A 13,511-nucleotide genomic window follows, 5' to 3' on the forward strand; every position below is an offset into this window, starting at 1 on the left:
GACAGCACAGCAGCTTAGTTTATATGATATAAAAAAGCAAAAAGATGGGTTTTTTTTGGGCACCTAATGACAAATCCAAAGCAATTTAGCAGTAAAAAAGTATTTTTAATCTTAGTAATATTTTAAAAGATTGATTCACATACAGTACAAAAAATAAAAACAACCGGCTGATGTCTCCTTATACACTCACTCCATTTATACCACCGATTTCAAGAAAGACATAACATGATTGAAAAATTAATTGAATACATGATTGAAAAATTCATCTGGGTTATTTCAAAAGTGGAGGGACATAGGCTTTGCTCACTCCACCTATGAACATCTCATTCAAGAATACATGATAGGATGGTTAATTAATAGCATGATTAGAATAATAGATACATGAATAAGGATGGTTGAGAATGGGGGAGCGAATATTTGTATTGACGTTTCGCGCTCAGAGGCGCTTCTTCAGGAGATGGAGAGAATCAATTTAGCAGGCTGCCGTGCGTGTTTCCAAGACGGCCCCCAACCAGGCAGTACACCAAACCAGTCCTCCCAGGGAGAGGAGCGAGGACCAAACCCTGTGTCAAGCAGTTAGAGGTGGGAGGCATAGAATAATAGGGAAGCCTTGTATGGAGTAAAGAAACACAGGATTTGGGTCACTTGTTCACTTAGACGCTGCCTCACATGGAGGCCCCACAAACGCACAGGGACTCCCGTCCTCCAAACACCTCCGAGCCACCCGTACCCAGTACCACACAGGGTTTGGTCCTCGCTCCTCTCCCTCTCCCCTGGGAGGACTCTTTTGGTGTACTGCCCGGTTGGGGTCGTCTTGGATACACCCACGTCAGCCTGCAAACGCGGCCGCCTAGTTTGCCCTGTCGGAACGGCACATCACCTCGCTCGCAGTCAGGTAATGTTGTGAGCTCTTAGCCCTGCCGCTGTCAAACTGAGACTCCCAGTTTGACAGCGACAGGGTTGAGAGCTCATACGTTTCCTCGATCGTCGGTACGGTCCATCCACTCTGTTTTCTGGAGCTCTGCCCACCAGCCAATGAGAAGAGACCTCACCCCTCCCATCCACCACACGAGGATCTCTGGCTGGGAGGGCGGAGTTTATCTTCAGCAGCAGATGGAGACTATGTCGGCACCAGCTGGTCCTGCACGCTCCCGTCCCCGACACACGGCCAGCACAGTACTGGTGAGTGGTGGCCTGGAGAGCCCTGTGAGGGCTTTGTAGTGTCTCACCAGGGCTCTGTGGGGTTTACCAGGACTGGCGAGACCCAACAGAGCCCTGGTGAGGCCCCACAGAGTCCTAGTTTAACCAGGGCTCTGTGAGGTCTAACCAGGCTGGTGAGACCCTACATAGCCCTGGTGAGACCCTACAGAACCCTGGTGCTGGTGAGACCAGACAGAGCCCTGGTTTAACCAGGCCTCTGTCGGGTCTAACCAAGGCTCTGTGGGGTCTCACCAGCCTTGGTTAAACCCCACAGAGCCCTGGTCTCTTAAGCTATAATGTACTATTGCTGGGATTTGTAGTCCTCTATAGCTGATGGTATTCTGCATTGTTGTGTAATGTATTGCTTGGAATTGTAGTTCTCCATAGCCAATGCCATTCTGCAATGCTATACAATGTATTTCTGATTTAAGTGGCAGAACTACCAGTGGCGCAGCAGTCATGCACACGCACAGCCCTGACAAGGCATCTCTCCCCTACCAGTGTGCTTTAAATTTCCTAAACCGATAGATACATTCACACTACTGTTACATGGATGGCAAAAGTGGCAGACAAGGGCGGGGAGAAGGCGGGGAAGAGCGATAGCGAGAGAGGGGCCAAGTTGCTGCACCATGGGCCTCTGGGTTGTACTTGCCCCCTGGGCTAAAGGTTGCCAGTCAGCCCCTGGCTCTTTGGGATCTCACCAGGGCTCTAATCAGGCTGGTTAGACCCTACAGAGCCCTGGTGAGACCCTACAGAGCCCTGGTTTAACCAGGGCTTTGTATGGTCTTACCAGGGCTATGTGGGGTTTAACCAGGAGTGATGAGACCACACAAAGCCCTAGTTTAATGAGGGCTCTCACCAGGGTTCTGAGGGGTCTAACCAGGCTGGTGAGACCCCACAGAGCCCTGGTGGGACCCCACAGAGCCCTGGTTTATTCAGGGCCCTGTGGGGTCTCAACAGGACTCTGTGGGGGGTCTCACCAGCCTGGTTAAACCCCACAGAGACCTGGTGAGACCCCACAGGCCTGAGTTGGGCCTCATGTTTAGGTTTCGCCTGAGGCCTCGCAAACCTAGAGCCGCCTCTGAGCACAGGAGTACCAAGCAGCTGCTGCCCAAGGTTGAAGAGGGGCCTGATGCTGGGTCGGGGTAGGGGAAGCCTTTGCAGAGAACAGCAAAGCATCTCTTTTATCTCCCATATTCAATAAAATGCAAGCTTTTTGTAATGTATGTTGGAATGTCCTGAGTCTGACTAAATACCGCACTGCCCACCAGAGAGCCATCCTGAGACCCTCGAGACATCATCCTGAGGCCGTGATCCTGAAGCAACACGATTATGTAGCTTCAAATCTTTCTGCATTACTGTATAATCTATTGCTGGGATTTGTAGTCCTCTATAGCTGGTGCAGTTCTGAATCGTTGTATACATAGGCGTGTGCACACCAGACTAGAGTGTTTGTTTTTTAAAGGTTTTAGTTTGAAATGTACCTTGGTGTCCTTCACTAAGGTCTGTACTTTGGAAAATGTCCCCCACAGCCTTGGTCCGTGCCTATCCCTGCACATGGAGGGCTTGTAAGCCCCCCTATGTGATGGCAATTAAAGTAAAAAACAAAACAAAAAACAAAACCATTAAAAAATAATAGATGAACTGTAAAAATAATAATAAAAAAAAATAAAGACCTGTAGGGGCTTTTAAAGAGTCGTCTATGGACTTTTTTGGGTACTGAATTCTGTTGCAGTTTCACGGATGCACATAATTTTTACCTGGGCATGTTGGGTATCTATTTACTCGTAACCTCATCTTTTATATTTTACAAAAACAAATAATTGTATATAGGTGTTTTGGGGCACTTAATGTAAATTCACTAAACACATGATTGCTATTTAAAAATGTGTATTCAAAATGTATAGTCACCGATTGTTACATGACTATATTGTAATTTAATATATGTGGTTAGATGTTTCAAATGTTGGAAAATGTACCATACCAGCCCAAGGAACACCAGAAGACTGACGCACATTAATCCATATTAATGTATAGGACTATACTGGGATATTATAAAACTAAATCTATATATCTATTGACATTCCATGTCAATTACCACTAAACGTTATCTTCGAAGATTACAAGTCAGCCTCTAGTGACCTCTACAGGGCCGGATTTACTCTCCCTGCTGCCCCAAGGCAAGGTTCCTCAATGCACCCCCCTCCCTGCCAACACCCCCATCAACGGAGAATGGCAACCGGATGGCAGGGGTGGCAGGGTTAGTTTTATTTTTATTTATTTTTTTACTTTTTTATCTTATAGTTTATTTTTTTATAATTATTTTATCTTATTATTTCTTATTTTAAAAAATAAATTTTTTACTTTTTAATCACCTTTTTTATTTTTTTTCATTTAACTATTATTATTTTTTTAATTTTTATTAAAAAAATGTTTTCACTTAGCTTTATTGCCATCACACAGGAGCTAGCTAACAAGCCCCTGTGTGATAGCCTTTGGAGGTGACAGGTTCTCTTTATTGACCCTGTCACCTCCAATATGCTGGAACTCCTGTGACAGCTGAGATGGGAAGAGCACTGCTCTCCCCGTGTACACGGAGCGGCAGGGTTAGTTTTAATCCTGCCGCTCTGCTCCCTGCATCGGCGGCCAGTGAGGAGAGAGACTCGCCGGCTGGGGGGAGAGCGGCAGCAGAGGAGAGAGATAGATGCGGCCGGGGGGAGAGGGGAGGACGGACAGGCTGCACACATTTTACAAGTGATCGTGGCGATCACTTGTAAACGCACAAGCGGCTTCCCCACACCACATTTAGTCCTGCCTTCCCAAAGCAGGGCTAAATGTAGAAATCGCAACTTACCGCCCGGCGCGGCCGGGCCTCGGTGGCCTTGTGGGGAATCCGGGCCTGGACCTCTATGGACCAGGCATGGTATCACATAGGCAGATCCAAAAGAAATACAACGGCTTATCATAAATTCCTCAGCCAATAGGAAATTAGTTCTCATGCTTAGAGCAATCCCACAAACAAAACATTGCTGATGGCACGAGCAAACATTTAAGAGGTATTTTAACAAGAAGATCAAGAGATCAGAAGATGTTTCCTGGATCCCTGATACTGACTAAATTCCTGGAGAAACATTGGAGCAGCTTTTTTCCTGGGCTGGTTCAATGTTAAATACTTTTATTCAGTATAGTGATTGAAGTGTATTTTATATAGTAGTTTAATTGCTAATTTGTAACCTTAATTATGGTTTGTTTTTAGTGTATCTTTTGCCTAATATAATCCCCTATAGAAAGAAAAAATATTTTTACATTTTCTTTTTCTCCAATTATTTTACAAAGTGAATTTGCTGTTTTTACTTAATCCAGACAAATTCCTTATCGCCTGATATTATTATTGATATTATTATTATTGGTACTGGTATTATTATATATTATTCATTAATATTTTCCTACTTTTGATAAAAGTAGGTGGAGTCCCTACTAATTCATTATTTTTATAATCTGGTTTTAATACCCAAAAGGTCATATAGGGGTTTTGACCCCTCAATACCTTATCCAGAACTGTAAAAATCAGATATTAAATATCCTATGTGAACGTATTTTAGTGCAGTTTGTAAATTTAAAAAATGTAGGAAGGACCAAGAGGGTGGAGAAAACACATGCAAAGTACCATAAAACCTTCTTGTTCCCTTACTTTTGCATAGTTCCTTCACATACTATACACAGATAGGTGATTTAAATCCATACATGACAAGAGACAGAAAATGTTCTCATTTGTATTTCAATGCACTTAAAAGTTATTAAAAAAAACGGAAAAACAAACAACTTACAACACGGGCAAATCTTTGAGCTTCTGCTACCCTTTCATTCAGCAACATCACTTCTTCTTCTTGTGCAGGGAAAGCTGGGAGCTTTTTACCAATCATATGTTCTATCCTTTGAAAGAGTTCGACATCATACCTTGAAAATTCAGTATAGACGTTTTAATAAATTAAACAGCTCTAACAATATTTTCACTGTTTTCATACAAAAATACTTATAAGTGTGTCCATAAGGGTAACATTTCAGAAAACCAAATTTGGTGCATGATTGAAATGGTACCATGCTTAGTAGTAATTAACTACCTGTTAAGGCTTGGTAAACCTCAAAATAAAAGCTCCTTTTACTTACCTATAGCCAGGATCTGTTCCCACCAGTGTCAGGTGGTCCACTTATTCCCAGCCACGATGTGCTATGTTTTAGGCCTGACCTGACTGATAAAACTCTTCCCACCCCAATATGCATTTCTAGTGTTGCCAAGATCCTGAAAGACATGGGGCATCCTGTCGAAGAAGACAGTGTATTCATATTTTTGCTGTAGATGGCAATCAAGACTAAAATTAAGTTGTTAGAGAAGATGTAATAAAACTGCATAAAGTATATGTGCATCCAAGACTCACTTGTTACCTCTCGTCTTGACTACTTTAACCCCTTCATGACTGAGGCCTTTTTTTTTCCATTTTTTGCACTCATGTTATATTCCACATTTTAGGCCTGAAAATTACTTAAAACCCCCACACATTATATATTTTCTGAATGCCAAGACCCTATACAATATAATGGTGGTAGTTGCAAATTTTTATGTTGCGCAATATTAGCGCAACTCCTTATTAAACCCCAAAATATAGTGATAAATTTAATGAAATGCTCAAACACAACAAAATACCCATTTTTAAATTACATATAAAAGATGAGGTTACAACGAGTAAAACGATACCCAACATGCCCAGTTTACAAATTGCGTGCGTCCGTGAAACGGCGAAAAACGTCCCCTTCCTCGGGACACAGAAGCGATCTGGCGACAGGTAAGTCGCCAGAATCGCTTCTGTTGTAAAGCCGACAGTCGGCTCTACAAGTTTAAACAGACTCCCGGCGGCAAAAGTCGCCGGGAGTCTGTTTAAACAGCCCCGATGCTGGCGACGTACACGTACGTCGTCAGTCATGAAGGGGTTAACTCCCTCCTCAATGGCTTACCACTGCACAGGCTATCCCCTCTTCAGTCTATCATGAATGCTGCTGCTAGACTCATCCACCTAACCAACCGCTCAATATCTGCAACCCCACTGCCAATCCCTCCACTGGCTTCCAATCGCCCAAAGGATAATATTTGAAATATTAACCACTTAGAAAGCCATCCACAACTCTGCCCCAGGGCTATATCACCAAGCTGGTGTCAAAGTATCACCCTAACCATTCTTTGGAACTCCCTACTCCAACCTGTCCGTCTGTCTCCTACTCTGGCTGCCTTTAGGTGATCACTAAAGACTCATCTATTCAGGAAGCCTATTCCCCCTCAAACTAACCACTGCATCTCTTTCTCAAACAATTCATCCCAACACAGCTACCTCCTCATGCATCACTTACCCCTCCCTCTTAGATTGTAAGCTCTCACGGGCAGGGCCCTCCTTACCATCTTGTCTTGAATTGTTTTGTAATGTCTTCCCTATATTATAAAGCGTTGCACAAACTGCCCTCTGATTGTCATTTGGGACACAAAGCTCTATCATTTAGGATATGAAGCTTGCATTAGAGGAAGATGACTAACTAGGTATGCTTAATAAGAATATTGGAAAATCTTCCCTCTTAAATGCTCTTGTAAATCTTTTAAATAATTATATATGCTTCAATAGAGGTTGATGCATGAGAAGCTGCATATCGGGTTTTTTTTCATCCACCCATACAGGTAGAAACCTGGTATACCCCTCTGTGAATGGCTCCCTGCTTCTAGGATTTTTATTCAAGCAAGTTAAAATATGTTGTTACGATAATGTAAAAGAATGTATAAGAAAATATATGTTAAGATGAAATAATTTATCTTTTTTTTTTTAAGCATGTAGTCTTTATTCAAGTTTTTCATAAAAAACATAACATAAGATATGACGAAGTACATTCTGCATCCCATCATGGACACGTGCCATTCTGCGATACATATCTGAAGACGAGATGCGATACAGTAGTACATTGGTATAAAGTTACCTATTCAAAAGTGTAGTGTAAACAATAACAGTGCATAGGTACAGAATATAACAGGCTTGAATCAACGTCAACAGGCAAGTCTCGCAATCACCTTGTATATTTGGCAGGATCCTCTGCTCCCTTTAGTAGATGGTACCAGAAGGAACAGGGGGGATCCCAGCATAGTCAGAAGTGGTAGCAGGATGTTAAGAGGATTTTTAGCTGCTATATCAGACATGAACTGACAATGTAGGGAGTCGCTAAAGGACGTCAAGGGCACCCAAAGATCTATTCAGTTTGGCTGTGTGGTACCATACCGCATCTTTAAACAAGAATACCAACTCTTTCAACTGAGTCGGTTGTAAGGTTGACACTATGTATGGGGTCCAGGTATTGAAGAATTTCTCTGTGTAAGTACAGTGGTATTGAGCATCCAGTTTGTCCATCGACATCAGCCTATTATGTAGGTCTGTAAGTTGTTGCAAGGAAGGCCGTGTTCAAATTGCTGATGTCTTTATGTTTTAGGAGGAGGGGTATGGTCTGTAGCGGGTATAACAGTCTTGCGAAACTGATCATGCGGATCAGGTGGCATCTCCCTAGCAAAGAAATTGGTAGATCCCGCCACCTATGTAGTTCTTGAGTTCTCTTTTTAAACAGGGGTTCATAGTTAGGGCGATATAACTCCGCTGCATTTCCGGATAGGTGAATGCCTAAGTATGTAACAGAGTGTTTCTGAAGCTTGATAGTGCAATCCAAAGGTGGATGTATCGAGGGGGGCACTGTGGGGTAGCATTAAAAGTTCACTTTTATGAAAGTTGATTCTCAGCCCCGAAAAGGAGCCAAAATTAGTGATATGTTGTATTATTTTAGGTACTTGGGAGGAGGGGTCGGAGAGCAGGAGAGTGATGTCATCGGCAAACAAAGCTATTTTAAGGTCATCCGGTCCCACACGAAGGCCTGAAAAGAGTGGGGAGGAGGACAGTGAGCGGGAGAGTGGCTCCAGGGCTAAATTAAAGAGTAGGGGGGATAGTGGGCAACCCTGCCTCATCCCCTTATGGAGGGAGAAGGGTGGTGATATAGCGGTGGAGGTAAGTATGCGGGCCTTAGGTGAGGTGTACATGGTGGATACAAAATCAAGAAAAGTACCTACAATACCCATGCGTTTCATAACAGCATATAACCATTCCCAATTCACATTGTCAAAAGCCTTTTCCGCATCCAAGGCCAATAGTGCCAAAGATGTTGAAGAAGGCTTTTGCAATCTGCGGCTTTCGAGAGCCAGAAGAACCTTGCGTACATTAGATACAGCAACTCTACCAGACACAAAGCCTACCTGGTCAGAGGAGATAAACTTCGGGAGCACGGCAGCCAACCTGTTTGCTAAAATTTTTGACAACAACTTGGCGTCTAGATTTAGTAGTGATATCGGACGGTAAGAGCCTGGGTGGAGAGGGTCTTTGTCTTTTTTGGGAAGCAGGCTAATGTATGCATCATTGAAGGTGGGGGGATAGTTGTGATTGGTCAAAATATTCTGATAAAGGTTCCCCAATACAGGAGATATGTCAGGGGACAAGAGGCGGTAGAATTCAGCAGAAAAACCATCAGGCCCAGGGGCCTTGGAACATGGTAGGTGTTTGATGGCCTCCGTGATTTCCAATGGAGAGATGTCACGATTAAGAGAGTCTAGGTCTTCAGCGGTCAAAGTGGGTAGGGAGGTGGCGTCCAGGTAGGAGGAGCCAGATGCCTTGTCCCCCTGTTCCGGTTTATATAGGTTCTGATAAAAAGTGCTAAAAATCCCGCTAATGGACGAAGGGTCTGAGTGTAATGTCCCCGCCTCTTCTATCAATTGAGTGACATGTGTAACTGCTGATTTACCCCTCGCTAAATTTGCCTGTAGTTTACCAGATTTATTGCCAAATTTGAATAAGTCTAGGTCTTTGTAGACCTAGTTGTAAGTTGTTGTAACCAGTGGTCAAATTCTTGTTTAGCCGCCAACCAAGCGGTCCTATTGGGTGTGTAGGGTCCCCTTTGTAAACTCGATAGGTTCTTCTGGCTGTCGTGGTAGCTTCCACATATCTACTCCTAACCAATCTTTTTCTAGAGGTTGCATAAGCAAGTATCCTGCCCCGGAGAACCGCCTTTGCAGTTTCCCAGAACAGGGCAGGATTAGACATATGTTAGGAATTATCTTCTGCATACTCATGCCACCATTGTAGGAGTTTACCTTGGAAGGTGTCATCTTGGGCTAAGTAGGAAGGGAACTGCCAAATGGTGGGATGAGTAGGCGACCCAATATTTTTAACTGTCAGCAACACAGGGGCATGATCTGAGATGACCAGGTCCTCCACTGTCACCGAGACTAGATGGGGTATCGTAGTGGGAGCGGCAAAAAATACGTCAATGCGTGATATCGTGTTGTGCGCATGAGAAAAGTGTGTAAATTCTCTGTCCAGTGGATGCAAATACCTCCATAGATCCAGTTGGCCAGTGGCTTCGATCCAGGTGGAGAGATGTTTATCTTGGGGGCTGTTTGTCTGTGGAGGGGAGGGAGATTCTCTGGAGCGGTCGTCTTGGAAGGACGGTACAGCATTGAAGTCACCCCCAATCTGGAGCGCCAATAACCGTGCCAACCCATGATTGATGCATTCGGGCTATATCTGCCTTCTTGAGATGAGTTTCCTGTAGAAGCGCAATGTCCACATTCAGCCTTTTCAGATGGCGGAGAATCCGCCGTCGTTTGCTGGGCGACTTTAGTCCCTTAACATTCCATGTGATGACATTCAGGGTGGGTCCCATTGATGCAGCGCATCATCAAGAGATGTATGATTAAGTAATATTGTATAATGGAGAGGCACACCATCAGGCGTCCCAGTGCACCTGAAGTGGCCATACAGCCTGGTCCCTCTGCCTAGAGGGCCGGAGGATGAGATTGGATGGTCCCCCCAATAATGGGCAGCAGGAAGGATCCCATCCTTATGGAGAAGACCCCAGTGTAGAGTGGTAGATTTCGGGTGACTGCGAGTGTGGTCGAACATGATCAACCAATGAACAACAATAACTGGAAACTCAAAGAACACCAGAAAGATAAAAATAGAAAACAGAAAAGAAAAACAAAACATCCTGTAGTACGTACTTCCTTTTTTCCCAATGTGAACGTTCACGAGCCGACTGAGGGTGGGGGTAGCCATAACACCCACTTGGCCAGTCAGCAACAAGAGTGGCTTGGAGGAAAGAGACGGCCCCGTCCCGTCTCACGGAGTCGTGTAGACCACTCAGGACCATCCACGAGTGGCAATAACAGTGGCAACAGCCAAAAGGGAAGGTAGAAAACGGCACACGTTGTGCAAACAGTGACTTGTATACGGAGCACTGGGTGCGGCAGAGCACCAGCCAGCAGTGAAAAGAAAAGAGGCATCCTCCATGCAGCTGAGGGTGGTTCAGTCTTTTTTCTTTGTCGGCGGGCTTTTCATCGGGGAAGAAGATGCAGGCATTTCCCATTAATCCAAGAATCTTTGTGCCTGGGCGGCTGAGGTGAAGCTCCAGGTTTTACCATCACTTGTAGAGAATCGCAGCACCGCAGGGTAGTGTAGAGCAAATTTAATGCGTTTGCGCACCAGGGATTGGCGTACCTCATGGAAAGATTTTCTCATCTAGGTTGCGTTGTGCACGATATGCCTGAAAGATGGTATGCTTGTTATAATAGTCCAATAACTGGTCTTGGCTTATTGTCGTCTCTGGGTGGGCCCAATCTGTGTGCCCTCTCTACTTTGCTGACACTTGGAAGGCCCACTGCCTTAGGCACTTGTGTAGAGCAAAAACGGCGGAGACCAAACGGTTTCACTGTCTCTGGTATGCCAATGATTCTCAGGTTATTGCGTCGTAACCTGTTTTCTAGGTCATCAACCTTATCCTGTAATGCATGCAACTGTTTAGCAATGGCGGTGGTATTGCGTTGTGTTTCAGTGGCCTGGGCCTCTATATTAACCACCCGCAATTCCACATGCTATCATATCCGCTTCAGGCATTTAGAAAACTCCACAGCTATTTGCTTGTAGTCAAGATCTGGGTGTTTGGCAGCGATCTGCTGCGACTCACCCTCAGCAGCCTTGTGTGGGTTTCCCTGCTGCATGTCCTCGGGCGCCATGTTGGAGGTGGCAGGGCCGTCTGTGAGTTGCGGGCTCTCGGCTCCTGGTGACCGGGTCCTGCGTGTTACCGTGAGTAGGCGGATGGTGCTCCGGGAGATAGAGTGGCCGGGAGTATGGGACAGAGCTCGGGGCCGCTCGTCTACCGCATTAGGCGCCGGAACCGGAAGTATCTCGAAATAATGATTCTTAATGCCGTTTAATGCATTAAGCGAAATCACTCTATACACCCAGAGTTAAGTTATAATAAATTAAAATCGTTGAAAGGCAATGTATCAAAATGTTGTTAAACTAATTAGATGGGTGTAATTGAGAGGCAAGGGAGCAATTTAATGACTTTTTTTATATGGTTTTAGATCTTTTTTAGTGATTGTTTTTGCTTAATAAAAATTGTTATATTTTTCTATGAAGCAGTTTTTTTGTTTTTTTTTAAATAAATTCTTTAGTCAGTTTTTCAAAATGTTACACAATACATATAAAAGACAGTGCAAGAGAGGTATGTGGTGTACAATCAATGCAGATATACACTTACAAGGTCAACTTAGTGCTATTAAAACGCAGTATTTAACCATACATGGAACAATGCGGAAGGGTAATAATAATAATAAAAAAAACAACATTCTGAATCATGAGGTAAGGACAGAGAGGTGAGTTCCAGTGTGCGTTTCGGCCTCGCTGTCGTTTGAGGCGTCATGAGGTTAAATCAGGGGGATGCGCAGTAGTACCCCCAAGCCCCGACATGTTTGCAACTACACCCCGGAGGTGAGTATTCAGGTGAACCAATGAAGATGTCGTGAATGCGAGTTAATACCTGACGAATGGATGGTGGTTCGGGTTTTTTCCAGAAAGCCGGTATACAAGCCCGGGCCGCGTTGACTATGTGTCTGGTAAGTGAGCGGGAATAAACTCGCATAGGGATGTTGTTGTGGTGGAGGAGAAAGAAGGCAGGGTCTCGAGGAACCGGGGCATCAGAAAATTTCTGGGCCAGAGCGTGCACCTTATCCCAGAACGGAAGGAGGACCGGGCAGGACCAGAACATATGGAGCATGCCTGCAGAGGATTGTTGGCACCTCCAGCACAGGTCCGGCGAGTCCGGGAACATCGCATGGAGGGCTTGTGGTGTGCGATACCATCTGGTCACTATTTTGTAGCCCGACTCTTGGTACCTATTGCTAAGTGAGGATCGGTATGATAGAGACAACAATTTAGTCGCGGCTTCCGGCGGTATATGAAGCTGTTCTTTGTGGGTGCCTTAACCACTTCAAGACCAGGTGTTTAGACCCCCTTCCTGGCCAGGCCATTTTTCAGTATTCAGCGCTGCAGTACTTTGACGTTTATTCCGTCATGCAATGCTGTACTGAAATTAATTTTATACCCTTTTTTGGGGACAGATAGAGCTTTCTTTTGGTGGTATTTAATCACCACTGGGGTTTTTATTTTTTACTATATTAAGGAAAAATCATTGAAAATTTTGGGAAAAAAAGGGGTATTATCGTTTTTTGAGGTGTCGCGCGCACACGCATTTTTAAGGCTTGACATGTTTGGTGTCTTTTTACGCGACGTGACCCCGTCTTTTATATTTTACCAAAAAATTGGGTAATAATAAATGTTTTATCAATTAATATAGGGGAAACTGTTTTTTTTTTTTTTAACTTCGGGAATTTTTCCTTAATATAGTAAAAAAATAAAAACCCCAGTGGTGAATAAATACCACCAAAAGAAAGCTCTATCTGTCCCCAAAAAGGGTATAAAATTAATTTCAGTACAGCGCTGCATGACGGAATAAATGTCAAAGTACCGCAGCGCTGAATACTGAAAAATGGCCTGGATGGGAAGGGGGTTTAACACCGCGGATGTCAACTGGTTAAAATTGCGCGCACCCGAGAAATCGCAAAAAACTACCATACCCAAAATTTACCATAGGCGACGCTTTAAAAGCTTTTACAGCTCATCAGTTTAGTGTTATCGGTGATTGATTGCCCTAGAACTATTGGTCTCATTCCGACGTTCGTGAAAATATGTAACATGTGCGGCGTAATGGGCAAAATCGTTGTTTTCGCACATATGCGCATCCGACGCCTGTTTGCATGCATGTATGGGGGGACTTTAAAAAAAAAAATTGTCATTCTTTTTTATTTGTAACTTTACATTTTTTTTGGGGGGGGGGGGGGCCCAATT

The 13,511-nt window shown here is 44.2% G+C and overlaps 1 protein-coding gene across 1 annotated transcript in view; it reads right to left on the bottom strand.

The window, feature by feature from the left end:
* DDX47 (DEAD-box helicase 47) overlaps window positions 1-13,511 on the bottom strand; it is a gene marked incomplete at its 5' end in the record, with an annotated part of 247,895 nt that overhangs the window by 18,199 nt on the left and 216,185 nt on the right. The window contains one exon of the mRNA XM_018561473.1: window positions 5,028-5,157. Coding sequence (XP_018416975.1) covers window positions 5,028-5,157 — 130 coding nt within the window. The remainder of the gene's footprint in view (window positions 1-5,027; window positions 5,158-13,511) is intronic.

This window comes from Nanorana parkeri, unplaced genomic scaffold (assembly GCF_000935625.1).
Source record: "Nanorana parkeri isolate BGI_ZX_2015 unplaced genomic scaffold, ASM93562v1 scaffold526, whole genome shotgun sequence".
In the NCBI taxonomy this organism is placed as follows: domain Eukaryota; kingdom Metazoa; phylum Chordata; class Amphibia; order Anura; family Dicroglossidae; genus Nanorana; species Nanorana parkeri.